At 43.3% G+C, this 27,588-nt stretch overlaps 1 protein-coding gene across 2 annotated transcripts in view; it reads left to right on the top strand.

Moving 5' to 3' along the window:
- The window catches only part of CABLES1 (Cdk5 and Abl enzyme substrate 1), an 81,571-nt gene that overhangs the window by 40,355 nt on the left and 13,628 nt on the right, over positions 1–27,588 (top strand). Inside the window, exons 2-7 of one of the 2 annotated variants that reach the window (XM_056331308.1) lie at positions 3,700–3,771; positions 6,068–6,160; positions 12,947–13,024; positions 23,270–23,369; positions 24,867–25,023; positions 25,815–25,918. In XM_056331308.1, coding sequence (XP_056187283.1) covers positions 3,700–3,771; positions 6,068–6,160; positions 12,947–13,024; positions 23,270–23,369; positions 24,867–25,023; positions 25,815–25,918 — 604 coding nt within the window. The remainder of the gene's footprint in view (positions 1–3,699; positions 3,772–6,067; positions 6,161–12,946; positions 13,025–23,269; positions 23,370–24,866; positions 25,024–25,814; positions 25,919–27,588) is intronic. The other variant, XM_056331309.1, reaches the window with a different exon arrangement.

The following is a 27,588-nucleotide window of genomic DNA, read 5'->3' as shown; positions in this document are numbered from 1 at the left end:
TGTTATTAAGGGCAATTGTATTTTAGTATGTGTTAGCTGGCTGACATTTACTCTGCACAAGTTTTAAAGGATTTTATAATGAAAATGCATCTGCCTAAAGACTTACCCCAAAGCCTGAATCCTGTGTGAGTCAGATAGTGCTATTTTGGTTTTGTCTGCATATACATTTCTTTAACAATAGAAGGATTTTCCCCTAATTATTGCTGAAATAGGACATTTTTTATTATAAAATGGCTTTCAACACAGCTTTACATCAGAATTATGGTGATGTGTGGTAGAAGTGTTTAGGTTACTTCAGTGCAATTGTCTACGTATACTGGCTGCTATACCATGTTAATAAATTTTTGAAAAATAGCCCTTTTAGCAGTCAGGGCTTGTCTACACAAATTCTTTCCTGAAGAAAGAAAGATGATAAATTAATTTAAATATTAAACACCAGTTGAGGCAATTAATTTTTAATTAAGACAGTGAAAAACTGGTTTTGCTTCTATTCCCTGGAACACCCTTTCAAAGGCTTTGCTTTTCCAAAACAGTTTTTTTTTAATATGTGTGTGGCACAGGATGTGACTTTGTTCACAGCAGGTAGGTTCATTACTTGGCATTTCTGGTATAATATCCAGCTGTGAGAGCTTACAAAATACTGGTATTTAGGTCATCTTAATTAGACTTCAAAATAAAGATTTAAGATAAAGTGGAATAATTGCACATACTTCATTGCGGCTTGAGCTGCTTCAGTGAAAAGAAGGTGTGATTCCTGGGTAGTATGAACTGATTTCAGCAGAATTGCTGCAAATCATCCTCACCAGTGCTCCTGTGATTGTTCAGGGAGCTGAACTGATTAAAACTAATGATTTTGGGGAGAGGTGAAAGACATAGTAGCTTTCAGCTGGGTTGAGTGGTGCTGGACTGGATATGCTTGCTCTCATTGCTGCTGACACCAGCACAGGGACGGGATTGGGCTGGGGCAACCCCCAGATGTATCACTGCAGGCTTCTGGGTGACCTATGCTTCTTCATTACTGGTGATTAGGGGGAGGTTATCGGCTTGCTTCCTTCCTTCCTTCCTTCCTTCCTGGACAAATTTATCCAGAGTTGTGCATATGTTCACACTAGTTGAGAGGGAGCTCAGGTATCAGTGCTGCTCACCCAAGCTTGGGTGAGCAAAGACCTTCTCCCCCTTCGTTGTGCAGACTCACTTGCTGTGTTGGGTCCCCAGAGAACTGCAAGATCACTATCAGTGAAATCAGCATGAGCATTTTTGTGCCAAGAGGGGTGGCAGTGATTCCCATCCAGCCTGTGTTGCATTTGAGGTTAGTAGGCAAAAACTGGGAGGCAGCGTTCCTCATGCTGTTCTTAAGAAGTTGAGACCAGCAAGGGAAGCCAGAGGAATTTGAACAGTCAGAAGGCAACTGGACAACCAGCTGATGAAATGCAGTTGTGTGTATTTCTGCCAGCCAATGTGTTTGCCTTAATAACATGCAAATGCAGGATCTTGAAACCCATCTCTGCAAAGCCATTGGCAGTGTTGTTGAGGATGGGGCATAACTTTGGGCAAGGAGAGGCTTGGAGGGGGGTTGCAGTGGCGGCTGGAATATGCGTCTGGTGTTGTACAAGTGCCCTACGGGTATCTGAGAGGTAGCTAGGGGAAATACTGTGTGACTAGTTTGATAAAATTAGTACAAAGAAGGTGGCAAGGTTGTGTCTCTTGGCTAACAACATGCAATGTGTGCTTTTGGTGTTGCAGCATCACAGGATGGGAGGGTACTGTCATTTAAGTGTGTTATTAAAGCTACTGACATATAAAGAGCTATTAAAAAGCAACAGGTATTGTCTGCTACATCAGTGGTGCTGGAGTTGAGAATTCCAACTTCTGTTTATGGACCAATGTAACTGAGAATGGAGAGGGAGCTCCTCCCCATCTGAATTTCTCCCTGTGAGAGCATCTGCATATCCTCTGACTGTGGATAGGGCCAAGGGCGTAGGAGACAGGTGTTTGGTCTCTTCTTCCTTGTCTACACCAGCAAGTTCAGCAACCCTGAAAAGCACTTTGTTTTTTCTTAGCATTTTGAAGGTGTATCCTATCTTGCACCAGATCTTCTAAAATTCTAGTTTAGACAAAGCCTGAGGGGATTTAGGTTTGCATATTTTCCTAAGAGGATTATGCTTCACACTTAGTTGCTCTATAAATTGTTTGAGGGGTTTTTTTATGATTTTCTAAGTACACCAAAAGCCACATGCACATTCAAACAGTCCTTAAATGTGTTGTCTGGGGGTTAGTGATAGAAATATTTTGTTTGAACTGGTAGTAAACTGAATCGCTGAACCTGAGGGTTATTTTGAACTGTAAAACATTCTGGTGGTAATCAGATTTGCAGCACAGCTGCAGGAACAGTTGTAGCAGTGCAACTGGAGGGGCTAGCGAATTGCAAGGATTAGAAACTGCTTACACTGGCATTAGAGAAAACAATTTATTGTGAAAATAAAGCCCAGGAATAAATCAATGAGCACCTTTCCAAGCATGGGGGTGCTCTTTACACATTGAGATTCTGGAAAATCTTTGCTTGCAGATCAAGGCAGTAAGGCAGCTCGGTGAGAAGGATATTAATGTAATTGGGGAAGAAATGGTGGTAGCCTCTGAGGACTTTTATCATTTAAGTTCATACTTATTAAATCACTGGCGAGATACTGTACACCTCAGCAGTGGCCCCTGGGGGTGATGGGTGCTGCCACTCCTCGTGCTAGCTGTGTGCTGCAGCATGGTGCCTTTGCTGCACTGGCTGTCGCAGCTGCTTGACACCCACTGACGGAGCAGTTTTGATGATTGCCAGCTTCATTTTTGATTATGTGCCTGCGGGTGGGCTGTATCTTATACATTTATTTTTTGTATTTACGATGTTTTTTGGAGGGCTCGGTGCAGCTCTTTGTTTTGTGCTGTTGTTGGAGCGTTTGGAGGTTGTGCATCAGCAGTTGCTGCTGAAACCAAGCTTGTACTGGGGCTTCTTCCCTGCCCACTAGAAGAGTTGGAAAACTTGAAATGCCAAGATTTCCTTACTTCATTTCACTGAGGGTAGAGGAAGGATCTTACTCAACTGTAGAAAACTCCTTTAAAACAGGATTAAACTTACCTGTGCTGCTGACAGGGATGGCCAGAGTTGCCTTTTAAACTGCTGGTTTGTCCCCACTGCTGCCAGCTCTGCCATCTTTTGTCTCTCTTCAGTCACTCCTCACGGGAGTGGTGGGATGGGCATCACTGAGAAATGAGTGGCATTTATCTGGTAAAAAGAGCAAGGGGCAAAGAGAAGTGTGTCCTGTGGCAGTGTGATAAAATTTACGTCTGCATTATTTTATCGAAGAGCTGTACTTGTAGTGTTGCAGGCTATATACCACAGAAAACGTGGGGCTGGTGTTAGGTGGGTGTTAAACCCTTGAAGGAAGGAAAACCTGAAAGCACAAACTAAGGAGGAGCTGTTGGGAAGTTTCAGCTCCTGTTTTGCTGTAGAAGCTTGTATAGAATAAGTTTGCTTCTGGTTGGGATAAAATAGATTTGGTAAGATAAGCAGAATGGAATAAACCTTATAAATATCCAAGGTGTGGCTTGGCTAGTGAACGGTGGTTTACGGGCTTTACTAAGTAAGACCTCTGAGGACTTTCTCGTGCCCTCTAACCAACGGTGATGTTTTGTGTTCTGTTTTCCCTGCAGACGTCGGTTGATCTCCCAGCGATCTTCTCTGGAGACTCTGGAGGACATCGAGGAAAACGCCCCACTGCGGAGGTCATTTTATTTACTCTGTCTCTCTGGTTACTTGTCTCTAAGGCATGTGCGTGGACAGACTCACTGTTCCTTCCCATGTTGAAAAGTAGCTGGGTGTTCACATTAAGATGTTCTTCATAGTGGGTAAAGGTATTGAAACCTCACGCACTGTGCAAGGTGGTAGGTGACATGAATTACACGTTCCTGGCTTTAGGTTATTAAATAAAAAGTCAGGTTTTAAATAAAATGTCAGGAAGTGAAAAGTCAGATTTGATTAATAGAAGAGTTTAGTTGTCACTAACATGAATGACTAGCCCCTAACATATGTAGTACCTTTGAAAAGTAAGTACAGCTGGTTTAATAAAGTAAGCTTTTGAAAGTTAGTATTTTTACTATCATTTTTAATGGATTTTTATTGTTTGTTTTCTCAGCACATGCAGTCTTATTTTGGTAACCAGCGTTACTGGCTTTGTGTGTTGGCTGGTAGGTTTGTGACTGCCACCTCACTAATAAATCTGCCCCCATATTTGTTGTATCAGCAGCTTCAGTGCAGTTTTATTTCTGCATCCAGGAGTCCACAGCTTCTCTGAGGACCACAGTAATTAGTCAATAGGCAATCCCCTGGGGTGATGGAAAATGGAGCAACTGCCTAACAGTTCAGAAATGGACTGATGAGTAATCTGACCAGTGCATGGTATGCTTTCAGGTCAGCTGTTTGGCGAGGCAACAGCTTAATTTTGCATGTCTCTTTATCTTAGGACCTGTAATTCAGCTGGTTCGCAGCAGTGTTTAGCCTATAGATTTGTTTATCCACTTGCAGATTGGCTGTCTCTCCCCACCTCGAAGCAAAGACTTAATAGCAGAGGCTGTACTAACTGGCCTATTACCAAGGCTTGATTATTTCTACAAAGCTTGCTGCTGAATGCTTGCCAGCATGTTACGGAGCATTCTCATAATTGATTCAAACATGTATAATTGGCAAAGATAAACACGAAGTATGGTTTGCAAGGCAGTATTTTTACTTGCTAATTTGCAGAATTGGTGGTAGAACCTCTCTCAGTGGTATTTTCCCGTGAAGAAGCTAACAGAGCTAATTGCGACCAGACGGTCAGGGAATCTCATGGATTTTACTAACAGGAGGAAGGCAGAAATGGCAAAGCAATGGGGTCCCTGTCTTGGGGTGCATCCCTGCAGCATGATGGCTTTTGGGTACAGCAGCAGGGACTGGCAGTCCCTGGTGGCTTGGGACCCGTGGTCTGTGGTTTCAGTCCCACAAAAGGACCTGTGGGAGTCGGGAAGCTGCTGAACTCTGCCGATGCATAGGAGAGGATGGAAAAAATAGGTTAGGGAGGCTCAATGCAGACAGACTGTGCTGGTTCTGTGCACCGGTCGAGGATGCTTGTCCCTTAGCTCCCACAGATGACGCTGCAGCTGCAGTCCAGCAGCCCTGGCTGCGCACTGAGCGCGGGAGGTCTCCGATGCCTGCGCGCTCTGCCATGCCTTGCAACAAAACAGCACTGAGATGAAACAGAGAAAGCTTTCACATGTGCTGTGGTTTCAGCTGATTAAAAAGAGCAAGGCTGAAAGCTGGGGGGAGGATATTGCTGTTTGTCTCATTTCTCTTCCTTCTGGCAATTTCTTTCTCTAACTGCAATTTTAAAAGTGCGTTCAGATGTAAAATAGAATTAAAGATTAATGTTTTGAAGAGTGATTATTTTTTTTTTTTAATTTTTCCCTGAGGTAATTTATTTTATTTTCAGGTATTTTTGTGCTGTCAGGAATGTGAAGAGTAATATTTAGAGTTAAAAATAATCAGAATTATCTTTGCAAATGAGAGATTTTAAATGTTTCTGAAATTAAAACAAGAGAGAACTTTCCTCAGTAGCCCCTTTGTCAGTAGCAGAGGACTATACAAATGTGTGGGTGTTGGTGTGGTGGGAAAATCGCTTATTTATCAGGTTTTATTTTGGTTTAATTTTTTTCCACTGGAAGCTTGGGCTAAGCTGTCATGGCCATTACAGGAAGTTTTATTTTGCTGAGATTTTGTTATGATGTGTTTTTTTGCATGAAGGGAGGAGTGGTGGTGCCTTTTCTTACAATTATTTTAAATATTTTTTTTTTATTTGAGCTGTCACATTTCCAGACTTATTGTCTTTATTGTTCTTGCTGATTCCTAACACAGGGTGACTTGAATCATTTGTCTTGTCTTTCCTTCCTGCCTTTGTGTAGACTTCTTGGCCGTACAGCAGAGAACTGAGTCCTTTTCTTGTTTTCTCTTCCCCCCCCCCCCCCCCCCCCCCCGTGATATATTTTTCAGATGTCGAACACTCTCAGGATCACCCAGACCAAAGAACTTCAAGAAGGTTCATTTTATCAAGAACATGCGGCAGCATGATACCAGAAATGGCAGGTACTGTGCATGCAAAGGCTGCTTCTACAAAGGCAATCCATGGGCGCGAGGGGGAGGGCAGGGTCAGCATCCCTGTGCAAGAGCACAGCGTGCCATTGCCGCTTACTGAATGTGATGGACTTTAAAATAGTCTGTGAAGGTGCAGGCTGCAGTGCATGCTCCTTCCTCGAGGGAAGTACGAGTCAATGGAAGTGCTGGCCCATAGATTTTTAAGACCTGTGTCTCTTTCATACAAATACCCTGCGTGAAAGGAAAGCGCGCGGTGCTGTCAGAGTAAGCTAGGCATAATCTGGTTGTTTTTCTTTGAGGGTAGTGCCAGGTGCTAAGTGTGAGAGGGGCACATGGCCAAACGTGCCTGGAACAAGTTTAGCAACAAGTGAATGATACTTCAACATCTGTTAGTGGATACAAAGTGCTGGCTGGGTAACGCGCGGCTGGAGGTGGCTGTGGCAAGGTGAGGAGCGGGATCCTTGTCTTCAGGGCAGACGCAGGCAGAGGGGCTCCTGGGGGATGTGCGAGGGGTGCAGCTGCGGCCGCAGCACCCCCGAGCTGGGACCTGCACTGCCCAGATGGCAGCCAGAGGCACTGGTGGGACCTGTACAGCAGCGGTCGGCTGGGACTTCCCGTACTGCAGAGGTATGGTGCCTGTCGTCATGCTCCCATCAGCAAAATAGGTTCTTTATTGCAGTATCATCCAGCTCGGAAGTGAAACTAGCTCCTCCCTGCTTATAAAGAAGACATCTGCCCTCTGTGCTTTTTTTTCCCAAGATAGTTTCCCCATGTGCCTTGCGTTTTTATTCTTGTCCTTCCAAACCTGAATAGGTTTGCAATAGCCTACCTGAACAGGTTGCATATAGACCAAACCCTCCCACTGAGAACTGACCCATGCACGTACCTGTTCGCATACAGCTGCCATGGGTGTGAACCACGTACGTTCCTGTGGACCAGCTTGTGCGTGTAGCCTGTGGTCTCCATCAGACATGGAATGAGGTCAATAGAAATTGTGACATTATGTTTGAACCACAGGTTTTATGAATTGAACTCTGGTAGGTGTTACTTGGCTCAAGCAAAATTTTCCTCACATTTGTTCTCAGACATACAATTAAATGCAGTGAAAGGTAGTAATCAACATAAACGTTGCAGAAGGTGGGATGACGGCTTTTTAGAAACAGCTCTTACAGCAAACAAACGCATACAGAACTGTTGACTGTTGTTTGACTAGCAGCTGATTATTGTCATTACAACAAATACATGTGGAAATCAAATGCCGAAAAGCAGCCCTCTAACTTTAGTCTGTTTTTTGCATAAATAGATGTTTGCTCTAGGAATTTCTTACAGCACAAAATACTTGTAAGTTATTATGCAAATTCCACAGAGAACGAGTAATTTCTGAGATGTGTCTATAAAATACATGCATAAGCCTGATAGAAACATTACCTGCAAAAAAATGAATAAATACTTGATTCATAAACTCTTTTATCTTTTGCAAAAAAGTATTTGTAGGATATATGCAGCATTTTATCTTAATTCATAGATCAGCCATTATGTCTGATAATATAACTGGTTTTTTTTGCTGAGAAGACAGTGCGAAAGCTTCTGTTATTCGACCGGTTTCTTATCTTTATTAGCAGACACAGTTTTCCAGAATATTTTCATAATCATAGTGAAGATCTCTTTATCTAGCATACAGATACAATTAGCATATGATAGACAGTTTTGGAAGTGCTTTTCATCCTATGGACAAAGAGCCACAGTAGTATTAGCTAAAAATAAAATGCAAAGTCAATACTTTGTGTCACCCCTAAGGCCAGCTAAGTCTAGCAATAAGTAATGTGAGCGCATACCTTGTTTTTATGAGAGATCTGGGTGGTGTTGCAGTTGCTGAAGTTAATAGGCATTCTGGATGAAAAGGACCTTGAAGTTCAGGTGGATCAGCTTTATGTATTCATCGTAAAATCAACAAAGTTTATAAGTACCTCAAGACATTTAGAGCTGGTGTCCTCCCCAGTGACAAAGAGGAGCCACAGGTATTGGAGTGGATAGAAAACCCTTGTGGGGCTCCTTCCCATGCCCAGGACCTCGTCCCAGGCAGCTTGTGCACAGTCGTGCAGAACACAGGTGGTGTGCCAGGCTGCAGTTGGGCTGTCTGAGCTCTCTGCAGAAGTCCTGACCCTTCTGTCACAGCATGTCAGCCTTTCACTCAACTTGAGGAACCCAGCTTTGAAAGCATCTGTCTACACAGGATGTATTTTTGAATTGTGAAGTTGATAGCTGGGCTATAAAATAGCTAGCGCTTTTAGTAATTGTTTTACTGGCTTGTGACTGACAGTGAAGAAAACTGCAGCGTGGATGATAGCTCAGGGCACCTTTTTCTGGTAACTGCCCTTATTTGTGGCTTTCAACCTGTAAAGTGACATGTCCTTGTCCTGTGGTACTGAGAGCTCTTCCCCCTCAGCCCCAGGGATGGCATGTGCTGAGCAATGATGCTCTGGGTCCAGCCTTCAGGAGTCCAGCAGCAAGGCAGGACTGGCTGTGGGAAAAAGAGTTCAGCTATTTAGCACAGAGGAAAATCACCTATACACAGACCGCAGCTTATCAGGCAGTCCTTGTAAAGCTTCCTGTTGATGGTTCTGGGCACTGGTTAAACCGGTTTCTTCAGATTTCTAGGACATGGCTTATTAAAGGAGCTGGAAAATTGCGTTTCCTAGATTGTATTATCAAAGCACTCTTGTAAAATAGCACAAAATTAATTTTCCCATTAAAAGACAAAGACAAGTCAGCCCTGACATACAAATTAGCACACGTAGCCACCGGTGTGTGGTTTTACCCACTTTACTCAGCATTATTGGTGCTATCTTCCCTTACTGTGAAGCAGATTTCCGATCTAGCAGTAACAGGCCACCAAAGCAGCAACCTGAGCCAGCTGAACAAACAAATTCGTGGTGAGAACGGGACAAGAACATTTCTACAGTCATCCTATATAGCAGATAAAAAGCAGTAGAACAATGCTCCTCTCCCACCCCCATGCCATTGCTTTCTTAATTTTTTTGTTAGCACACAGATCTAAGCCCTTGTCATTGTGGAAATGCACACACATGTGCTTTTAAGAGGCTGACTGTTTGCATTGTCCTCACAGTTGATAATTACTCTCAGCCACCTTCCCATAGCCCCAGCTTGGACTTGGGAGGATCCAAAATGATGGCTGCTACCCAGGCAGCATCCGTGGTTTCTGTGTACACCTTTGCGTGCAGGGCAGCAAAGCCCTGGTAGTCAGACATCATTGGTCAGGTATGAGAAAAGCGGCTATAGTATTCTGCATGTATATCACGTTGCCTGATCACAGCCTTTTCAACATAGTCAAACCTAGGCAGATGCTAAAAACCCCAGACATTATTCTTCTTCAAGCTAAGCGAATTCCTGATTCTGTTGAGCACCTTGTGCTCAGTAAGGTTTTTTAGTTTCATAACATACACCTCCTTAAAGAAGTAGGAAGATTAGCTTTTACAGTCTCAGACAGTTGCACATTGTCAGAGCTCTCCTGCAAAATAATGGTTGCTCTGCACCATAGTAATTAGTACAACTTCTTGGTGAAATGTGATGATTAGAGAGTTAAAACCTTTTCAGGAAGTGATTTTAAACACGTCTAGGTGGCACAGTGGCAGTCAGGGCTCATAAACCTGCTCTGACTCAAGCTGCTTCTGATGTCGAAGATAACTCATTCAGAGCTGCACATGATCATAGATGCCCTTTGTTGAAGAGTTGAAAGCCAGGAAAATGCTTTTCTCCCATAAACAATAATTGGATTTTCTTGACCAGCAACGGGCTTCCACCACACCTTCTCCAAAGCATACTTTACGGCAAGTTTCTGGACTTTCTGTCCCAGCAAGTCATTGCAGGCTTTCAGAATTTTTTTCTTTTCCTTGCCTGTCACCAGACCTCTAAATGAAATGCTGTTTTATCCCTCGGTGTTGAGCTTCTGACCACTGCCTTCCCTGCTTTTCTTCCAGTCCAGCTCCTAAGGCTGTTTTGCACCAGCTTCCTCCAGCAGCTCTGCAGATAAGGTTTTGTGGCATCATGGCAGTGGAGGCAATGGGCTCCTCTCCTGCTCAGCCTGGGAGATCTTTATGTAAAGAGAGTCCCTCAGTTTATGGAAAGAGAGGCAATACTTGGGTCCCAAGAGAAAGAAGTCTGAAGAAACCTGAGGCTGGGCTGGGGGCTTTTTATTTACCTTCTGGTCTGATTTCTTTCTGATACACAGAGCAAGTTTTCCGGGGTAACTTCCCACTGTTGTCTTTGCTTGTGGACGTAGAAGCACCATTGTTTTTTCTGTTCAAGTTTTAAGAAATGAGGGGTTTTTGTGTAGGGCACTGGTGGAAGAGCTGTATTTCCAGAAGCAACCAGAGGGACTGGAGGGAATACGCTTAGTGCGTACCATGGTTTTCCAAATTCAGAGATGCTTTCTGATGTCAGTCTTGAAACCTGTGCCAAGTTTCATACATCAGCAAACAAGGCTTCCAGTGAACAAGCAAGCTGTTGTGAGTAGCAACCATTCAGCAATAAACAGTGGCAAGCACAAAATTAATCATATGCCAGGTTTTTTTGCTTGTAGATTGCCTTTCTCAAATGTGAAAAATTATTCCCCCCTGCTGTATAACTTACTGCTGCACCATGACACAATCTTATAGGATCTGAGATACTTACCATTGCAGCATTCAGACAAACGATGACATCATACTTTATCTGCTGCAGGATAATGTCCTAATGCTGTATGCATGTTTATTATTAGAAACCCTCCTTTATTAAAGGACAAATACCACTTTGCTTTTAAACATGCTTTTAAGGAAGAAAATAGGATTGCTGTAACAGAACGATCCAGGAGAAGGAAAATTGATCATTCTGCATTTTTCCAAGCATTACATGCAGCAGCTCTCTTGGGGTTCTAAACCTTTTCCAGGAACGATGAGTAAGCTGGTTCCTTAAGGAAATAGTGTTTTAATAGCAGCGTAACTGCTACAAGATTTATAGATGCATATGATGGTGTTCGAACAGTCAGGAACAAAACAGCTCACTAGGGGTTTTTGCCCAGTTTTGCCCAGTGTAGGACAAAGGTTGAAAAATTCAGGTGAAATCCTCACTTACAGATCTGTGGCACACAATGTCAGAAAAACCAATGCTGGAGAGCAGAGCAAGGAAGTGCAATAGCCCTGACAAGCATCCTGGCAGTAGGTGCTAGCATTTGGACCCAAGTGGAGATTTTTAGAAAGGCGAAACATTAGTAAATTCTAACTCTAATCAGATCAGAAGATGGCACAAATTGCCATCACTGTGTCCTAGATGAATTCGAGGGGATGCAGCCTGTTGGCCAACTTTAGAGGGAAGGAGGGTCCTTTTAGTGTGCATTGTACAATTGTCAGAGTCCTGAAGGTAATAAGGAAAGAGGGTATATTTATAAACAATCAGTTATTTATTGGCATTTTTTTATGTCTTACATCTTGATCAAGCTTCTCTTGGCTTCTTGCTAAATCTGCATCTCCCAAAACTATAATAATGTACCTATTGGCAGTTCATGCAGTTTTATGGAAAGTGGATCTTGACTTCAAGGTGGTTCTGATGTTGCTGAATGATTATGTCAGAGCTTCATGGCTGAAGGTAGCAGCGTGGCTGTAAAAGGGATAGGTTACTCTAAGGTTTGATTTAATGCCACACCGTGACTTTGCAGATGATGCAGAGATTTGGAGACTGGTTAAAAATATAAGGCGTTTGCTGTGAGTGGCCTGTATTCTGAGATAAGGTACTGTATGCTTTCATGTAGCCAAATCCTGAGCTACCTGCCTATAAGGAATGAAGGCAAGCCATGCTTACGGGAGGTGGGATTCATCCCTGACCGTTAGTGACTGAGATAGACGTGGCGCTGGAGGAGAAGGGGCAAGGAGCTATGGGATCTGTGCCTGTGTCCCAGTCGTGTCTGAGTGTCAATGTGACATCATAACCAAGAGGGCTGGTGTGGTCACTGAGCACAGAGGCTGGCAGGTCGTCAGGGCTGGGCACTGATTTGAAAGGTAAGACTGAAAGATGTGATGTTTCTGTCTGCCATCTGTGCAACTGCTGAGGCCACTGATACTGCCCAAAGAGCCAGAAGGGTGATGGGGGAAAAACTGGAGAAGACTCAAGGAGGAACCTGGAAAACAGCAAAAGGATCTGAAAGCTTAGGATAATGGCAAATTTTGACTTCATCCATGAATCAGGCTATTTCAGGAACAAGAAGCTGAAAATCAAGGGAGTCCTTTGGTTTAGCAGAGAAAGGCCATGACCAGCAGCTGGAAATTCTTTGTCCAATAAAGCCAACCACAGAGTCATGGTGTCTTACCAAAGGTGGTTGGTGGTGTGTGTCACCTGGGTTGCTGCTGGGTTTGTCTGTTTAGTTTCAGCCATAGCGGTGAATTGTCAGAACAGCCTCTTGCCTCTCTGGGTGAACTCCTTCCACAAGAAAAACACCTCTCCTGGATTCCAAGTAATGTATTCAGTTCTCCCTAGAAAGTTCTGTAGAAGGGATGCAAGTCCACTACTCATTCACTATGTAATGTATGGCACAGGTTTCAGCACTTCTGTAGAGACTCAGTAGCAGGATACCCAACCTGTAAGATAAAAAAAGAAGAGGGACAAATCATCTGTGATGGAAGTTTTACAATTATTAATTCCTCAATGGTAACATCTGTTGCTTTGCTTATTGTGGTGAGATTTTTAAATTTTAGTCTTTGATTTCTTTTATTTTCTTTTATATTTTAGAATAGTCCTTATCAGCAGCAGAAGATCCTTCTGTAGCATATTTTCAGTGCTGCCATATCGAGACTGTACCCAAGTCGGGTATGTATATTTATACACATACTACATAGTCTTTCTGGGCCTGCATGTAGACCTGATAACAGACAACAGCATGATGGAGGCTAATGCTTTTACATATCTGCTCTGAGAAAAGATAAATGCACTTAGATATATTTACCTTGTGGAACATTACCAAGTTAAAACTGCAGCTCTCAGTCCCCAGGTTATTTATATGTGTTGTGGTATCTTTGATTATTTCACTGGAGAAAATTCCCCCCTGAAATCAATGTTCTTGAAAAATGCACTGTTTTTATCGTTTCTTTTGCCTTCACTCATCTTCGACAAAACAAGTACTCTAGACAGCACAATTTTTATTTTATAAGCAGTCTTAGCTTTCACATTCTCTCATGCAAACATGATGCTACTGTATCTAGATTCCCGGAACTATAGAGTAATATTTGGATGAAAACATAATAGCCTTTTAGTGTACATTTAGCCATTGGTCAGATCATTCAGTCAGTGAAAACAGATTATTTTGGCCCTAATGCCATATAGGCTCTGGTTCTGGTGTAGGCAACATCCGTGGAGCTGCCTTGCATCCCTTGATGTGCTGAGACACTAGACCTTTGATAGAAAAGTTTATTCAGATTGAAGCAGTTCTCCAAAGACGGAGAAAACTTTTTGCTATTCCACTGAAACCGCAGAAGTGGAAGAAACTGGCTTTGGCTAGGGGACATTGCCATGCGGGCTGTGGGGCACGGTTTGCTGGGTGCCTTCAGAGGCTCAGCACAAGGCTGGGAAGGGCAGTGGTGGCGGCGGCAGCTCTGTGCCCCTGGGGCAGAGGAGTGTGGAGCGTGGCCACTGCAGGCAGCTGAGAGTTGCCTCTGGCTGGGGTCATCTCAGCGCCTACAGGGTGCAGAATTTGGGGAAGTATTCAGCTGATACACTGAGGTGGGTTTGAAAGACCGACAAATCGTCTGGAGTCATACTTACCCAGTGCATAAAAGATGCATTTGGCTTGTACTTTGCAGCCATATATTTAATTCGGGAAAATGACTCGCCACAAGCTGCTTGTGCATCCGTAATTCAAAACAAAGGGAGATTATTTTTAATGCACAAAGGAAAGGAGGCACCTTTGTAGGAGAGTTGACTTGCTGTCGGGTCACTTGCAGTAATTTTTTTCCCTTAAACTGGGATGACACGTCAGGCAAATTATTGACTGGCAGCTTTGTTCATTCTTCTTGAGTATACTGTCATTCATTTATGGTCATTGCTCTGTAGAAATGGCCTCTCGATTGAAAATTGAGTATATTTTGAAATGCTGATGACTGATTATACCTTCTAAATTACATCAGTAACAAGTCCCAGCTGCAAACCTAAATTTCAGCATGTAATACCTTGTACCATGCTTGTGCATTGTGCAGCAAGAAGGGCATGGGATGAGAAGGTAGCAAGTGCTAGTACAAAACAATTCAGCCCTGTTCCCTTTGCTAAAAAGGCAAGATTTAAAAAAAAAAAATGCCCTCTGTGTTTCTTCCAGAGCATCAGAGGAAGAGAGAAACAATTCACTGGCACCTCCTTTCCAGGAACAGCTGGTGCAAAGGACAGATGAGGCAGTGTAGCATAAACTGTAGCCACTCTGTTCAGGCTGCACAGTGTTTGCTTACTTCGTTGCAGGTTGGATGTGTGGTAGGAGTGGGAAGAGACACTGGTACTCTTTTGAAGTGCTGTAGTGACGGCATCCTTTAGCTTTGCTTTCTTTGAATCTCTGGATTGCTTATGTCTGTCCCTAGGCAAGATGTCCTGGTTTATGTTCTGTAGATGTTACTGAATAATTTAGGAAAAGAAAAAAATTGTTGCAGGGAACCACGGGCACATTTGCAATCAGACTGGAGTAAGCCCTGGCAGGAGCGGGAGAGCGGGGTAGATGTGCGTGCAGGGGGGACTATTCCATGTGAGAGGAGCACATGGTAGAGCTGCTGCTGCTTCTCCACCTCTGCTCTGACTCAGGGCACTGCAGCCAGTGAGGAAATCTCCAGGCGCAGCTGTGTTTTGGGGAGGCTGCCAGTCTCCATTGTATTGCAGGCAGCACAGAAGAGCTCTACTGTATCAATGCTGGCAGCTAAACTGCACTAACAGATCCATTTTAAAAACCTGTCTGAAGGCAGTTCCTGCAGTCACAGCTAAATTCTGTGTACTTGGCCAGGGTGGATGGGTCAGCATCGCCCCTTACCAGTGAGGTGCAAGCAGTGTACTCTAGACTGTGGTGTTTTCCCACCCCTTGTGCCAGGGTCAAGCTACAATAGCAGGAGCCCTCCCCAAACCCCCATCTAATGTGAGGATTAGAGAGTTTTTAAGTGGTTGTCCAAATACAAATGGATGTCAGAGGTGCGTGAGGAGGATAGCCATGGAAGTACATGACAGGATGATGTTTGAGCTGTCCCCTGGAATATATTTCCCAAATCCCCCTTCCCAGCAGCCGGGCAGCTGGCAGCTTACCAGAGCGCGGCTGGCAGCAGGCTTTGAAGGGAAACATACTCCAGGGTGGCACAGAGGCTGCTGGTGCTGAATGGTAAGGTTTTCCCCCTGCGGTTTCAGAAGGCTGGTCTGGTGGTACTTGCTGGGGCTGAGAAGGAAGGATGCCATGTGTCAGGGGAATTACTTTGTCTAGTTTTCTCTGTTAGAGTGAAGAGAAGCAAAAAGTGCAAAGCAAAGAGTGACATGGTGGGGAGAAAGAAGTTGTGAACAAAGTAATCACTAGAGTTTTCTGTCATCAGAATTTTATCTGTACCTTGTATCTGATGGAAATCTAATGCTTTAGCTTATAGTGGTTTTGTGCAAGGGAAAAGGGGAGAGTTAAAACTCAATTGACAAAGGTTTTGAGATGTGTTATCTCCTGCTGGGAGGCAGGTACTTTTGTGCATCTGGGCCATCAGTTCTCTCCAGGTCTGACTACCTTAAGATTGCCAGTATCTTTGCTGGTGACATGAAGACAGGCACAGCTTCAGCTGTTCCCATGGCCAAGAGCAGGGTAATGGGCAGGACCAGAGCTTGCTTTTCTTCTCCCATCTAGATAAGCAGAGCAGCTGTGAGCGCAGACATAGCCAGGTGAAAGCAATGTAAGGAAGGCTATACTGCAGGTCAGGAGCTGAAAGAGGCACTGAGCATCTTGCCTGCTGGCTTCCCATGGCTCCCAGTATCCTACAGCCCAAAGTCATCAGTCCCTACACGGGGCTGAGTGGTGACGTAAGGGCAGTGATGAGGGGGTTGCCCTGCACTGAGGGCACTGTAGTGGTGTCATTGTCTCTGTTACTAAAATAACAGACACACACACAGAAACTCTCATTATCATTGCAGACTGATCTGCAGAGGCAGGTAGCACCTACAGGATCCAGCAGCCCTGATAATGTCTGAATGCTTGGCTTTCATGATGTTTTTATAAAAGACCAAGTCATTGTGTGATGCACAGGTTAGAGGCAAAGCAGTTCAGGTGCTAGTGGTGGTACTGCAGGATAGGTTGTACAGTTGCTACTCTTTCTTTCAATGTATTGGAAATTTTCATGGCTAAAGGGTGTTCATGATCTGAATTTTTCTGCTGAATAAAATCTTGCTCACCTGTGAAACAGGCATGCCATTACCACACAAGATATTTTGCGGTAAAGTTTACAAACAAAATGCATACATGAGGAGATGCAGCAGTGACTACTGAACCTTTTTTGCCATTGTGGAGAGGCATTTGTGCTTTGTAAAAATTGTTTTTCCTCTCCTTTCTCACCATTCACTGATGTTATACTGTGGATCATGTTGACACCCCAGTATTCTCTGATAATACTTACAAACTTGAAGCTTCATACATACTGTTATAGTAATACTATTCTTCAGTTATTTAAACATAATACTTCAAAAGATGGAAGAGCTACTTTGTGAAAGGTATTGAAACTGGATTTCTGGCTCAGCATCTGCTTTATATCTTTCTTGAAGGAGATGAGAATTAATCCACATCTAGTTCTGCAGATAGGCAGAAAATGGGATGTAACGAGAGTTACCAGAGTTGTGCTTTGTGCAGCCCCTGAGCTGCTGTGGTGCATACCTCCTTTGTCAAAGGCCATCACAGTGGAAGCTCACAGCAAGTGGAGTTGAGCCTTGGTGCTGTTCCTCCTTCAGGACAGGGGGAAATGCCTCAGGTCAGGTGTAGCAAATAGCTGCCCCACCACACTGTGCTCAGCATATGCGTGTACAAATGCATGCTGACCTGCTGGAGACCCTCAGAGGGGATTTGTATCATGGTAGACCAGAGTGGAGCTGTTCGCAGATGGATTAAACAAGAATTGAAGGAATTACTCATTTGGAGATGGGCTCCAGATGGCTTGAGGTGAATTGGATTTCAACCCTTTGAGACAGGAGCTGGGGATCAGACACAGCAGATACTAGCCTTTTAGCCATTAGTCAGGTCATGCTCCAGGGTCTAGGGTCACTGCACATGTCCCCAGGGAGGAACTGTGAGCACTCCCTGTGCTGGCTGCAAGGGAATGTGCCTGCAGGTTTCTGCCCACTGCACTCCCCAGCACAGTCTGTGCAAGGGCATTCTGTGGACCCTCCGTGTGGACCCAGCCAGGATGAAGAAGGACCAAGTTCAGCTCTGCCTCCAGGGAGCTACCCTGGAAAAGGCAGATTTCCTTGGCAGGGGAAAAAGGGAACCCATTCTCCATTGCTTGCCTGCTCTTGGAACTTCCCTAGGCACCACTTCTTCAACTTCCAAGGAGATGGTACGACTCTGACAGTCCTCATGGATGTTGTCAGAGTTGCTCCATGTGGCCTGCGGAAAAGTGCTCCATATGCTTGCAGCCAACTGAGAGCAACCCAGTTCTCACTAGAATTTTAAGGTTCGAAAAAGGTGATGGCAGTGTCTGCCCATCACTGCTAGAGGTGTTATAGAGGAGGATGAAGGTACCATACTGTCTTTCCTCCAGGAAACGAAAGTAGCGCAGTTAGTTGGGTTTATGGTTCTGTTGTGTTGTTGTCTTTTTTTCTTTGGCATGCATCGCTGCGGTTCATAATTTAAAAACGTGTTTTTGAAAAGGAACTCTTTAGGCTTGTTTTTGTTAATGGCAAAAACATTCACAGATTGAAATGATAGCTATTCTGATGTTACTTAGTTTTGTGATGTTGTAAAAACCTTTTAAGAGCTTCCAAGTTCCTGTGAAGTCCTGCCCAGACGATGAATCTCAAGGACCTGGGGCAGGAGATCTGGTGGTGTCGCTCTGCAGATGTGGCACTGCAGCACGGCTGGTCTTACCTTCAGCTCTCAGCCGCAGGGCTGGCAGTGACTGACTGCCATTGGGGCTGGACGTGATGAGCTACAGAATGGAAAATCCAGAGCATCCCATAGTACATGTCCTTATAAAACCAGCCAGTTCACCTCATCTTTTATTCTTCATGTCACTGCATTAATTAAGTGGTTAGAAACTTACATGCAGCAGGCATAGCTGCTGAATATTGCTGTCTTTACAAGAATATAGGTATTCATCTGACTAAACTTGCCTCCAGTTAAAGGAAATAATGCAACATGAGTAACTGAATGGATAGAAATCCAGGAAATAGGCCGTTCTGAAGTAAAAGCAGTAAGTCGTCAGATAAAAAGAATTGTGTCCTGAGAAATGCTACAAACCAGCTTCATCCAGTTTCCGAAGATAAATCACTGCTGAATTTAACTTTTAATTTAACTAAGTGCTGACCAGAATACTAGTAAGTTCAGTGATGCTGAGAGCAAGAGGTTCTCAATACCATCACCCCAAATAACATGTAGCCACAATGATCAACGAGTCCATAGGCCAGGCATTCCCAGTGGCCTTTGTTACCTAAACTGAAATCTTTGTTCATCTTCAGTGTTTAAACTGAGTAAGTCGTGTGCAAAATGAAGCATTTTGGTGAGGTTGTCTTGCACGCTGCACCCCTGCTGTCAGTTACGTGGCAGGTCAGGTAACAAGCATTGCAGTGAGTGTGGAAAACAGGAATATTTACAGAAGTGAAAGCCTCTAAATTGCTATAAGGATAGTAGCAATAAGCACATAGCAAAGCAGGATACTCTGTTCTGTCCTTCCGATTAGTTACCAAGTTCCTCACAGTTCTTCCCCAACAGATTTTTGTATGCGAGGCAGTTTCGATTAAGTCATCAATCTCGAGTGCTTTTCCTGAGCATTTATCATTCTGTAGGCCTGGGGAAGAATAACTACCTGGTTTTAGCTGATAACAGGAAAACCGAAATAGCCCTGCTTTTCTTTACCATTGCCCATTTTCTCTCCTTCTCCCAAATTGAACAAAAACCAAAACCAAGTGCCTGTTAGCTTTACAGAAAGACACATAAATCTGGGTACCCACCCCCCCCCCCCCCCCCCCCCGCAGGACTTCTCAAAACTAATCATCTGATGTATAAAATTTATAGAGCCACTGTTGCTTATTTGTGTGAGTTGCCTTCTTCCATTAGATTGAAATTAAACAATAATTCTCCAGAAGCTAATAGGTTTAAATTTTGAACTTTACTCTGTGTTGGGCAAAACATCAGGACAGAGTGCTGACACCTGAATATGTTTAGAGAGAGAAGAAGGGTACTACTGGCCCATTAGAGCCATCTTTCCAGGAGTTTTTCCACCTCCACTCCCTGTAAATTGCCACTGGAGTTGTTCTAAGCAGCGGTCATGGCATTAGGAACTGAAAGCTCTCAGTCAATTAAAGCAGGCAGTCTCAGGCAGCAGGAGATCAGCTGCTGGACTGGCTGGCAGCACGTCTTTTCCAAAGCTGTCACTGTCCTTGTCCTTATAAACAGAGATAATAAGTAGAAATTTACAGTGACAGGTAAGAACAGTATCTTTTCTTTTTTTCTTCTTTTTGTTTTAGAATAATTCTCAACAGTCAGGAATCACTAAGCATAGAGTGACAAAAGACTTGCATCTCTAAATAACAATTATCAGATTCCTTTTTAATAATCTTCCAATAAGCAGAAGGCTTTTTCATGTATCTAGAAATCTATTTAATATTTAATGACCTCCTAAATTATTCACAGGTTAAAGTGTTCAGCTGTTGCTGTCATTTAAAGAGCAAGTGCCCAGCAGGAGTCTTGCATGGGGCTTTGTAGATCACGTCAAAGCGTAACATTTGATTCATTAAAGAAATGTTACACTTCCAAAGGTAACAGCTTCCAACTTACAGTCTGTTTATCCTGGCCTGACTAATAAAAGGCACAGTGAGATTTCCTGTTCTGATCCTTATCTACCTGCTCAGTAAAACTTTTCACCATCCCACAACAAATCTGGGATCTCAAGTCACCTGGTACTGTTCCAAGAAAATCTGTAAACTTTGTTGGGTGGAGAAGCTTCTGGTTCTTTTCTGCAGTCCTGGATAACTAAAACATTATGTTTAGTCTTGAGTGTAGTTTATAACACTGCTCAGTTTTCTGGAAATGGTGTGCACAAATGGAATATCTAGAGCTTGACATTGATGTAAGTCAGGGTAAGTCCCCAGACTTTGTCAGAAACTGGGATCTAGTATTTTACCTCCTAAGGAAATGTCATCCCTGATCTTCTTTATTCCTTAAGCTTTCCCTGTTCCAATAAAGTGAAGATAGTAAAAAGACGTTCCCATGATTTATTTTTGCTTTTTGGTGTCTGCTTGAATCCCTTGAAAACTTTGTTAAAAAGCCCTTTTGGAAAATAAAACCAGAAAATAAAAAATAAGGAAGGGGAGGAAAGAAGTTTTCTTCACTTGAAAGTCTCTTTGCATTCTTTGAAAGCACCTTTTACCACTGGATGTTGGTATGTGCAGTTCCTCCGTCCTATCAGTGATCTAAATAACTTAAACACAGTGAAAGCTTGATTATTGTTATTTGAACTGCTTATCCTCCATATGCCTCTGCCGCATGGGGCCCACTGACCGTGGTGCCACGCTGGGGGCATGTATCCTGAAGAACTCTGCAGTGGTGGCTGTCAGTGCTGGTGCAGTGGCTGTACCCAAACAACCATCCTGAACTGTTCCCCAGGCTCACCCATTTGGAAAGGGCAAAGTGGAAGTATCCCCAAGGTCTTCCCTGGTTGCTCTTGGTGTTTTGGGGGTGTAGGGAGGAAGCAGCTGTGCCAGGCAGCCCTTGGGCTTGCTTTCCCAACAAGAGCTTTGCTGAGGCATTCGTGAGTTTTTCATCTGTAATGGGAGGGAGGGAAAAAGATCAAGGCTTGTCCTGCAACAACTTGATAGAGAACTCAAAAAGGATACAGTAAAGTTGCCTGGGAATTTCTTATTAGGTGTTCACCAAGGTCTTCTACCAGTGAGAGGGGGATGTGTGTAAGCCAGGATGAGCCTTTGCATTTATATGCAGATAAGAAACTGCACATTGTTTAGTACCGATTTTCCTCAAGAGGGGGAGTTTAATTATCTGTTTTATGGACAGGTTTCTCTCCAAACAGTAGTATTTTATTACTCTGTTTTACAACACAAGCAATCATACACTACCTAGAAATGTAGAGCATACATAGAGGAGGGGAAGACGTGAAGTAGTCCTTGCAAAACATCTAGGATGAGGGGGAATGACTGCAGTGTTGTTCACAGGGTCCTGAAGGTAAAATCTTCTTTAGAAACGTCAGAAAGATGGGAAAATGGAAGCATTGATGTCCATTGATCTTCAGCTAATGTCCAGGAATCATTCCCGTGTGTGCTCGCGCGTGCCAGCTGACCCTGCTCCCTGAGCACTGATTTCCTTTCCATCCCCAGAGCTGCTCTTTGTTTTTTAAAAGCTGCTGTGGCGACTCTACAAAGAGTGCTGGATATTCTTTTGATGCATTATGGAGTTATCTATCGTTGTCTGTTAATTATTACGTGGAGAAATATCTCCGTGACTTGTTTTCAGAGTCGTAATGGCATTATTTCTTACTCTATGTCTGTAAGGTTTTGATTGGAAGGAAGCTGAACTGTTCTGATATTATTTCAGGTAATTCAGATATTTTCATTTTTTTGGGGTTGGGATGTTTCTCAGGTTGTGTGTTTCGTAGGTAAGACCTGCTGAAATGGTTACTATTTGGCATTTATCTGTATGAGAAATAGTTCCTTTAAACATGTTCTACACAAGAGCAGAGAGGCTAATCCCATGCTTCTGACAGAGGGTTATTTTTACATAATTATTTGACCAGCCCCTCAGTAACATGATATCAGGAAACAAGAACGATAATGTGACACTGTGCTAAGTGAGCCCTAGTCAAGAAACTAAGAGCACTTTGTTGGGATTAGGAACTTGATACAGTCTTTTCCTTTGTTACAGAAGTATGTTTTCCAGCAGACAGACATGTTGCATTTTTCCAGCAGTAAGATACATGATTTACTGGGCACTCACCAACTGCCGTGTTTCACAGAAATAAAATTCATGATAGGTTGGAAAGGAAAGACAAGGGAGCAGGGTGTGCAGACACAGTAGGAGACAGCCCAGCCCTGCCATCGGGTGAAGAGCCTGCAGGGCTTCTCCCTGCCTCAGTGTCAGCATCTCTCCCACAGTTTTAAGCACATGATTGGACCTCAGCAGAAATCAGCCAGGAAAGTATTGCGAGATAAATATTCTGGAGTTGTGTACAGCTGTCATTTCAGAGTGCAGATTTGCTTACAGTCTTTTTTTTACCGTCATTCACACTTTGGTCGTGATGCTAAAGCATAGGATACAGCCTGGTTGTCTCAGGCATCCGGCATTTACCTCCAAAGTGTAAGATGCTGAGTCCTTCTAAAGTAGATCCCCAAGTTTCCATCCTGAGGTGATGGGGAGCTGGGTTTCTCCTGCCAGCCTCCAGCAGGAGGGTCACTGGGCTTGGACGCTCTCCTGCACGTGGAGGAGCAGGAATCCCTCCTGGAGGCTTTCGCTGGCAATTACCTCTGCCCAACGGCATAGGGGACGTGGGTGTGTATCCTGGGACTGTCTGTCTGATGGATATATGGCAGTCAGCTGTTCAAGCTAGACTGTTGAATCTCACCCAAACCGTATATGACTTCCAGTTCCTTCCCAGTGCCAGGTTTCGTCAGAGGCATCCAATGATGGAGAACCTTAGGTGTGGTGTGAGGTTCAACCTGGTACAAGGTGAGGGTTTTCGCTGGAATGTATTTTAGACAACACAAGTGCTGCCCGCTGGAAAAGTTGTCTGGTCTGTGCTTTGCATTGTCCTGTTTGGATTAATGCTGCTGCCTTATTTCAGCATTGGGTGGTAGAAGGTGAACAAGGCATGTGTATTAAGAGCTGTTTCTGCTCTGGTTTCTGTTTTCCAGGGATGTGAAGCTGGACAGTGGACGCCAGTGCCATTCTACTGGAGTGTGTCTGAAAGAGATAATTGGTCTCGAAGGTGTGGAGCTTGGAGCAGATGGGAAGGTGGGGATGCTTCAGTTCCTACTCCCTTAGGTTTTACGTAATAAGGGAAAAAATGGTTTAACTAATAACAAGCACAAATATAAACACAAACTATAACACAACAGCTAAATCGCAGTAAGCGCGAACTATAAATAAGCTTAGCAGAAATTCAGGAGGACTGCCCAAGCTGTCAATGCAAACAACTCTATCTCCTTGAGGAAATTTGCCTCTGGCAACATCTGAGTCTGTAAAGCATTACTGAATCGTGCAGCCTTCCCCTGGCTCTGTCAGCAGGTATCACTGCAGAGTATATTGTCAGAGGCTTGAAAATAATTTCTGGTGAGAGCTGTAAGCTGTAATTCTGTTTGCTCTCAGTTTTATTAAATAAAATAAATTTTGCTTAACAGTGTATTTTTCCAAAGAGCAGGAAGACAGTAGTACAAATCTGATGAGTATTTCAAAATCCAAGGGTGCATTCACTTGAATAGAATAAGTTATGAATCTTTAGGGAAAGTGGTCCATTCTAGACAATATATAGGGGAGAGACAATTTAAATCATAAATGAAAACATTTTTTGCTGAAAGTCTGATTTACTTTTTACGGTTCAGTTTACCCAGTCTGCTGTTGCATCTGGATTTAAAGGCCCTAGGTCAATGCTGCTTCACATGGTATGCTCACCTAACCAGGTGCCAGGCCAGACCACAGGCTGTAAATTCCTGAGGACAATCTGGCAGCTTATAAAAAAATGAAAGCTCATGTTTTATTTGATACCTGTTCTGACCTCCTCGTAAACCAGTCTAGAGTCTGAGACTCATTTTTTTTTCTTCAATATAATGTTATTTTTGGAAAATAAACCTACGAGAAGCAAGGCGTAGCCCATTCCTGGCCAAGCATACAAGCAGAGAATCAGTACGCTCTAAAAATAATTTTGTCACAATTTATTCATTCACACTTAGTCCATGTTGGGAGGTAGTAAATGATCTTCCACAACCATTGCTATAAACTGGAACTCACTTATGACACCAATAGGACTTTGCCAGACAAAATCCTAAAGGAGAAAAATACCAGAGAAAGTGCTTAAGTTTAGCATCATTCAAGTGACTTGCATCTGGCAGCTCTGTGCTGAAGGACCCATAGAGATGATGCTGTTTCAGTAGAGAAGCAGCTGAAATCTGCTACAGAGAAGGCCTACTGAAAAAAACCCAACCAAATTGACATATTTTTAAATCTGACCCTTGAGTAGGATTTCGTAAATCCAGTGTATTAGAGCTTGTGTGTGGGGGTTTGTTTTGTTGAAGAATTAATGCCTTTGCAAAAGCTTTTTTTGCGTGGATAAACTGACTGCACTGAAGCAAATGTAGGTGACTGGTGTTTATTCATCTGTACCTAACTATTAAATCCAGAAAATCCTCTGCTTATTTGGCTTCCCTTGCTTCCAATTGAGATGCACCAAACACATCCTGCTGTGGCTGAGCTGAGCTGAGAGTAACTGTCTGTTGATTCTGACTTTCTTTTTAGACGGTTTCTTACACGCAGTTCCTGTTTCCCACCAACGCTCTGGGAACTCGGAGGAATACGATAGACTCCACCTCATCCTTCTCCCAATTTCGCAATGCAAGCCATCGTAGCCTTTCTTTGGCGAGAGCGAACAGCACCCAGGGGAGCATTGATGCAGGTAACTTCCAAAGAAGCCTTTTAATATCCTTGGGTACCCTGGTGATAGGCAGTTATTATGAAGGACAGACACATGTCATGTTTTAGCATCCTCTTTTGCTTAAATTAAACAAAAGTCTCATGTTGTGGGTGAAACACAGCTCATTCCCTGTTTGTTTAGCAAAGCTGGCTTACAGATGATGGAAAGTTAAGTAAACAAGACTGCTGATGGTATTGACAGCCCCTGATGGCACTCGGCATGCCTCCTCCTGTCACCGGCATTGTTTGTTCTGCCTGCGTCAGGCTTATCGTTATGTTCCTTTGCTATGGAAAATTTACAGTGGCAACATGGTAGTCATAAGCTGAAGGTGTAAATCATACTTGTGACCTTTATTAGGCTGGAAAGGGCTGTGTTTACAAAACCGGGCACAAAACATAAGCCAAAGCAATATATGCTGAAGGTATTTTGGCATATTAAATGAAACAAATCAAAACATCTGCATAAACACGTGAAAACTTGTTGCCAGGGATAAAAGTCATTGTGGAGCTTTATATAATTTTGCAGTTCTCTAAGCCCTAAATTCACATTGACCAGGTAATTCGTAAGCTGTAGGTCCTCTACATCTTTGCAAATTGTACTAGTATTGAAATACTTTTGAGTTTTCAAGATACAGAGAAATCTTTCAACTCTTTCAAAAATCTTGCATGAAGATCACCTTGTGTGTTATCTATGAACTCCTTTGCCACTTGTATTAACTCCAGAGATTCCTTGATGTAATGAATTCCTTTCTTACCTTTATCATCGTTTTATAGGTAGTGACCTGGGAGACTTTGTTGAATATGACCCAAATCTTTTAGATGATCCCCAATGGCCATGTGGCAAACATAAGCGGGTTTTAATATTTCCTTCATATATGGTAAGTGATATGCAAACTTAGGTGTAGAACAGATATGTTTTGGTAACAATATTTTGAAGGTCGAGGTTACGTTTGGCTGTATTTTAAGAAGATTATTATTAATCTACTAATAACAGCTGTTTGGAATGCTTTGTTCTAAATGACAGTTACTTACCAGGACATGTGAAAACAAACTCGTAGAGGTATTACAAAAGTAAACGCTTTTATTACTGCTGTATTTCATAAATGCTTTAGATGAAAGGCTTGTTCAAACAATGTGTTCATTCTTTCACATTCAGAGGAAAAATTATACTTCCTCTAATTGGCATCTGTTATAAAACAGGAGGATGCCCATTAGGGTTTTTCTGAAGTCATGAAGCTGCATTGTGTTTTGATGCTTATCATTTGCTCCTCAGAACAGCACTTCGGTGTGTAGTAGAGCATTTGTTTCCCAGGTATTTATTTCACCTTGGGATAATCCTCCCTTTAATTGTAGCAATTACGAGCAGAGCCTGTCTATTTTGCACTGTATCCAAACCTGTAACAATACAGACTTGTAACTGTTCCTTGATCAGTGCTCTAACTCGGGGTTTTCTGCGGTGAGAGATTTCTGTAGCCTTTTTTCGGTTGCACCAGGTCTGGAGACTTTGCTGTGCTGTTTTGGCAGGACTGTCGCAAGATGCGGTGCCGTCGTATGCATGTAAGCATGAATCTGTCTGAATTATACATCCAAAGTAGTAGCAGGCAGCAGGGAAAAATTTGGTTTTTCTGAAGTGGTGACCTAGCACTCTTACCTATATACAAATAGGATTCGCCACACTGGGGTGTAAAGTGTCGTCCATGCTCTCGCTGAACTTGCAACAAAATATATTATTTAAGAAACTGTTAAATTATGTAAAGATATGGGCTTTGTAGGTTCTGTTCTGACCCCACCCTGGTCTTTATTTAATAATAGGGTTCTTGGGTGCCCCTTCTTCAAAATAAATGCACTTTTGTGGCTTCTGTAGGTTGAAGCTTATCTCCCTGCTGGCAGAAGTGTTCTGCCTGTTGCACAGAAAGGCTTAATTGAGCTCTGGGGCTGTGTTTGTGCTGAATTTGCAAATGGGAAGTCCGGTGTGTCCTCTGCTTTCTTTCAACCAGTTTTACTTGTAAGGGTTGGCAAGTTACTTTTTGGCTGCCAACCCACAAATTGTCAACCTTTTGGCAGCTACATCTGGGTGGGAAATTATTTGTTGGGTTTTGATATGGTTATTATCGTGTACAGGGGACTGTCTGCCCTCAAAGAGAAAGGCATTGTTAACCAGCATCCAAAGTAAACATAGCTTTAGGAGACGTGGTTGTGTTTCCAAGGTTCCTCAGGCTGTGAGCGTCTGCCAGGCAATCCAAATCCTCTAGGATCACCTGAGATCTTTGATCCCTTTTCAACTTGGTGTTGAGATGGGCATGGTTGGGTGAGTCAAAATAGAGCAGCCAGGGTAGCGTCCTGCAGGGCAGGTCTCTGCCCAGGAGTGGGTGTTCCATGCCCTCCTTTTCCATGTGCGGGTTAACCACAGCATTTTGAAGTCCGTATTCTTACTTATTGCAAAAAGGAGCTGTCTGGGGATTTCCACTGTGACAGAGCTATGACTACATACTTTAGAGGTGAAAAATGGACTTCAAGGACAATTGTTAAAATCACTGTCATCGTTTAT

Source organism: Falco biarmicus, chromosome 3, assembly GCF_023638135.1.
Source record: "Falco biarmicus isolate bFalBia1 chromosome 3, bFalBia1.pri, whole genome shotgun sequence".
NCBI classification, from domain to species: domain Eukaryota; kingdom Metazoa; phylum Chordata; class Aves; order Falconiformes; family Falconidae; genus Falco; species Falco biarmicus.
The sequence above is the reverse complement of the archived record's forward strand: the minus strand, read 5'-3'. Positions and strand labels throughout refer to the sequence as shown.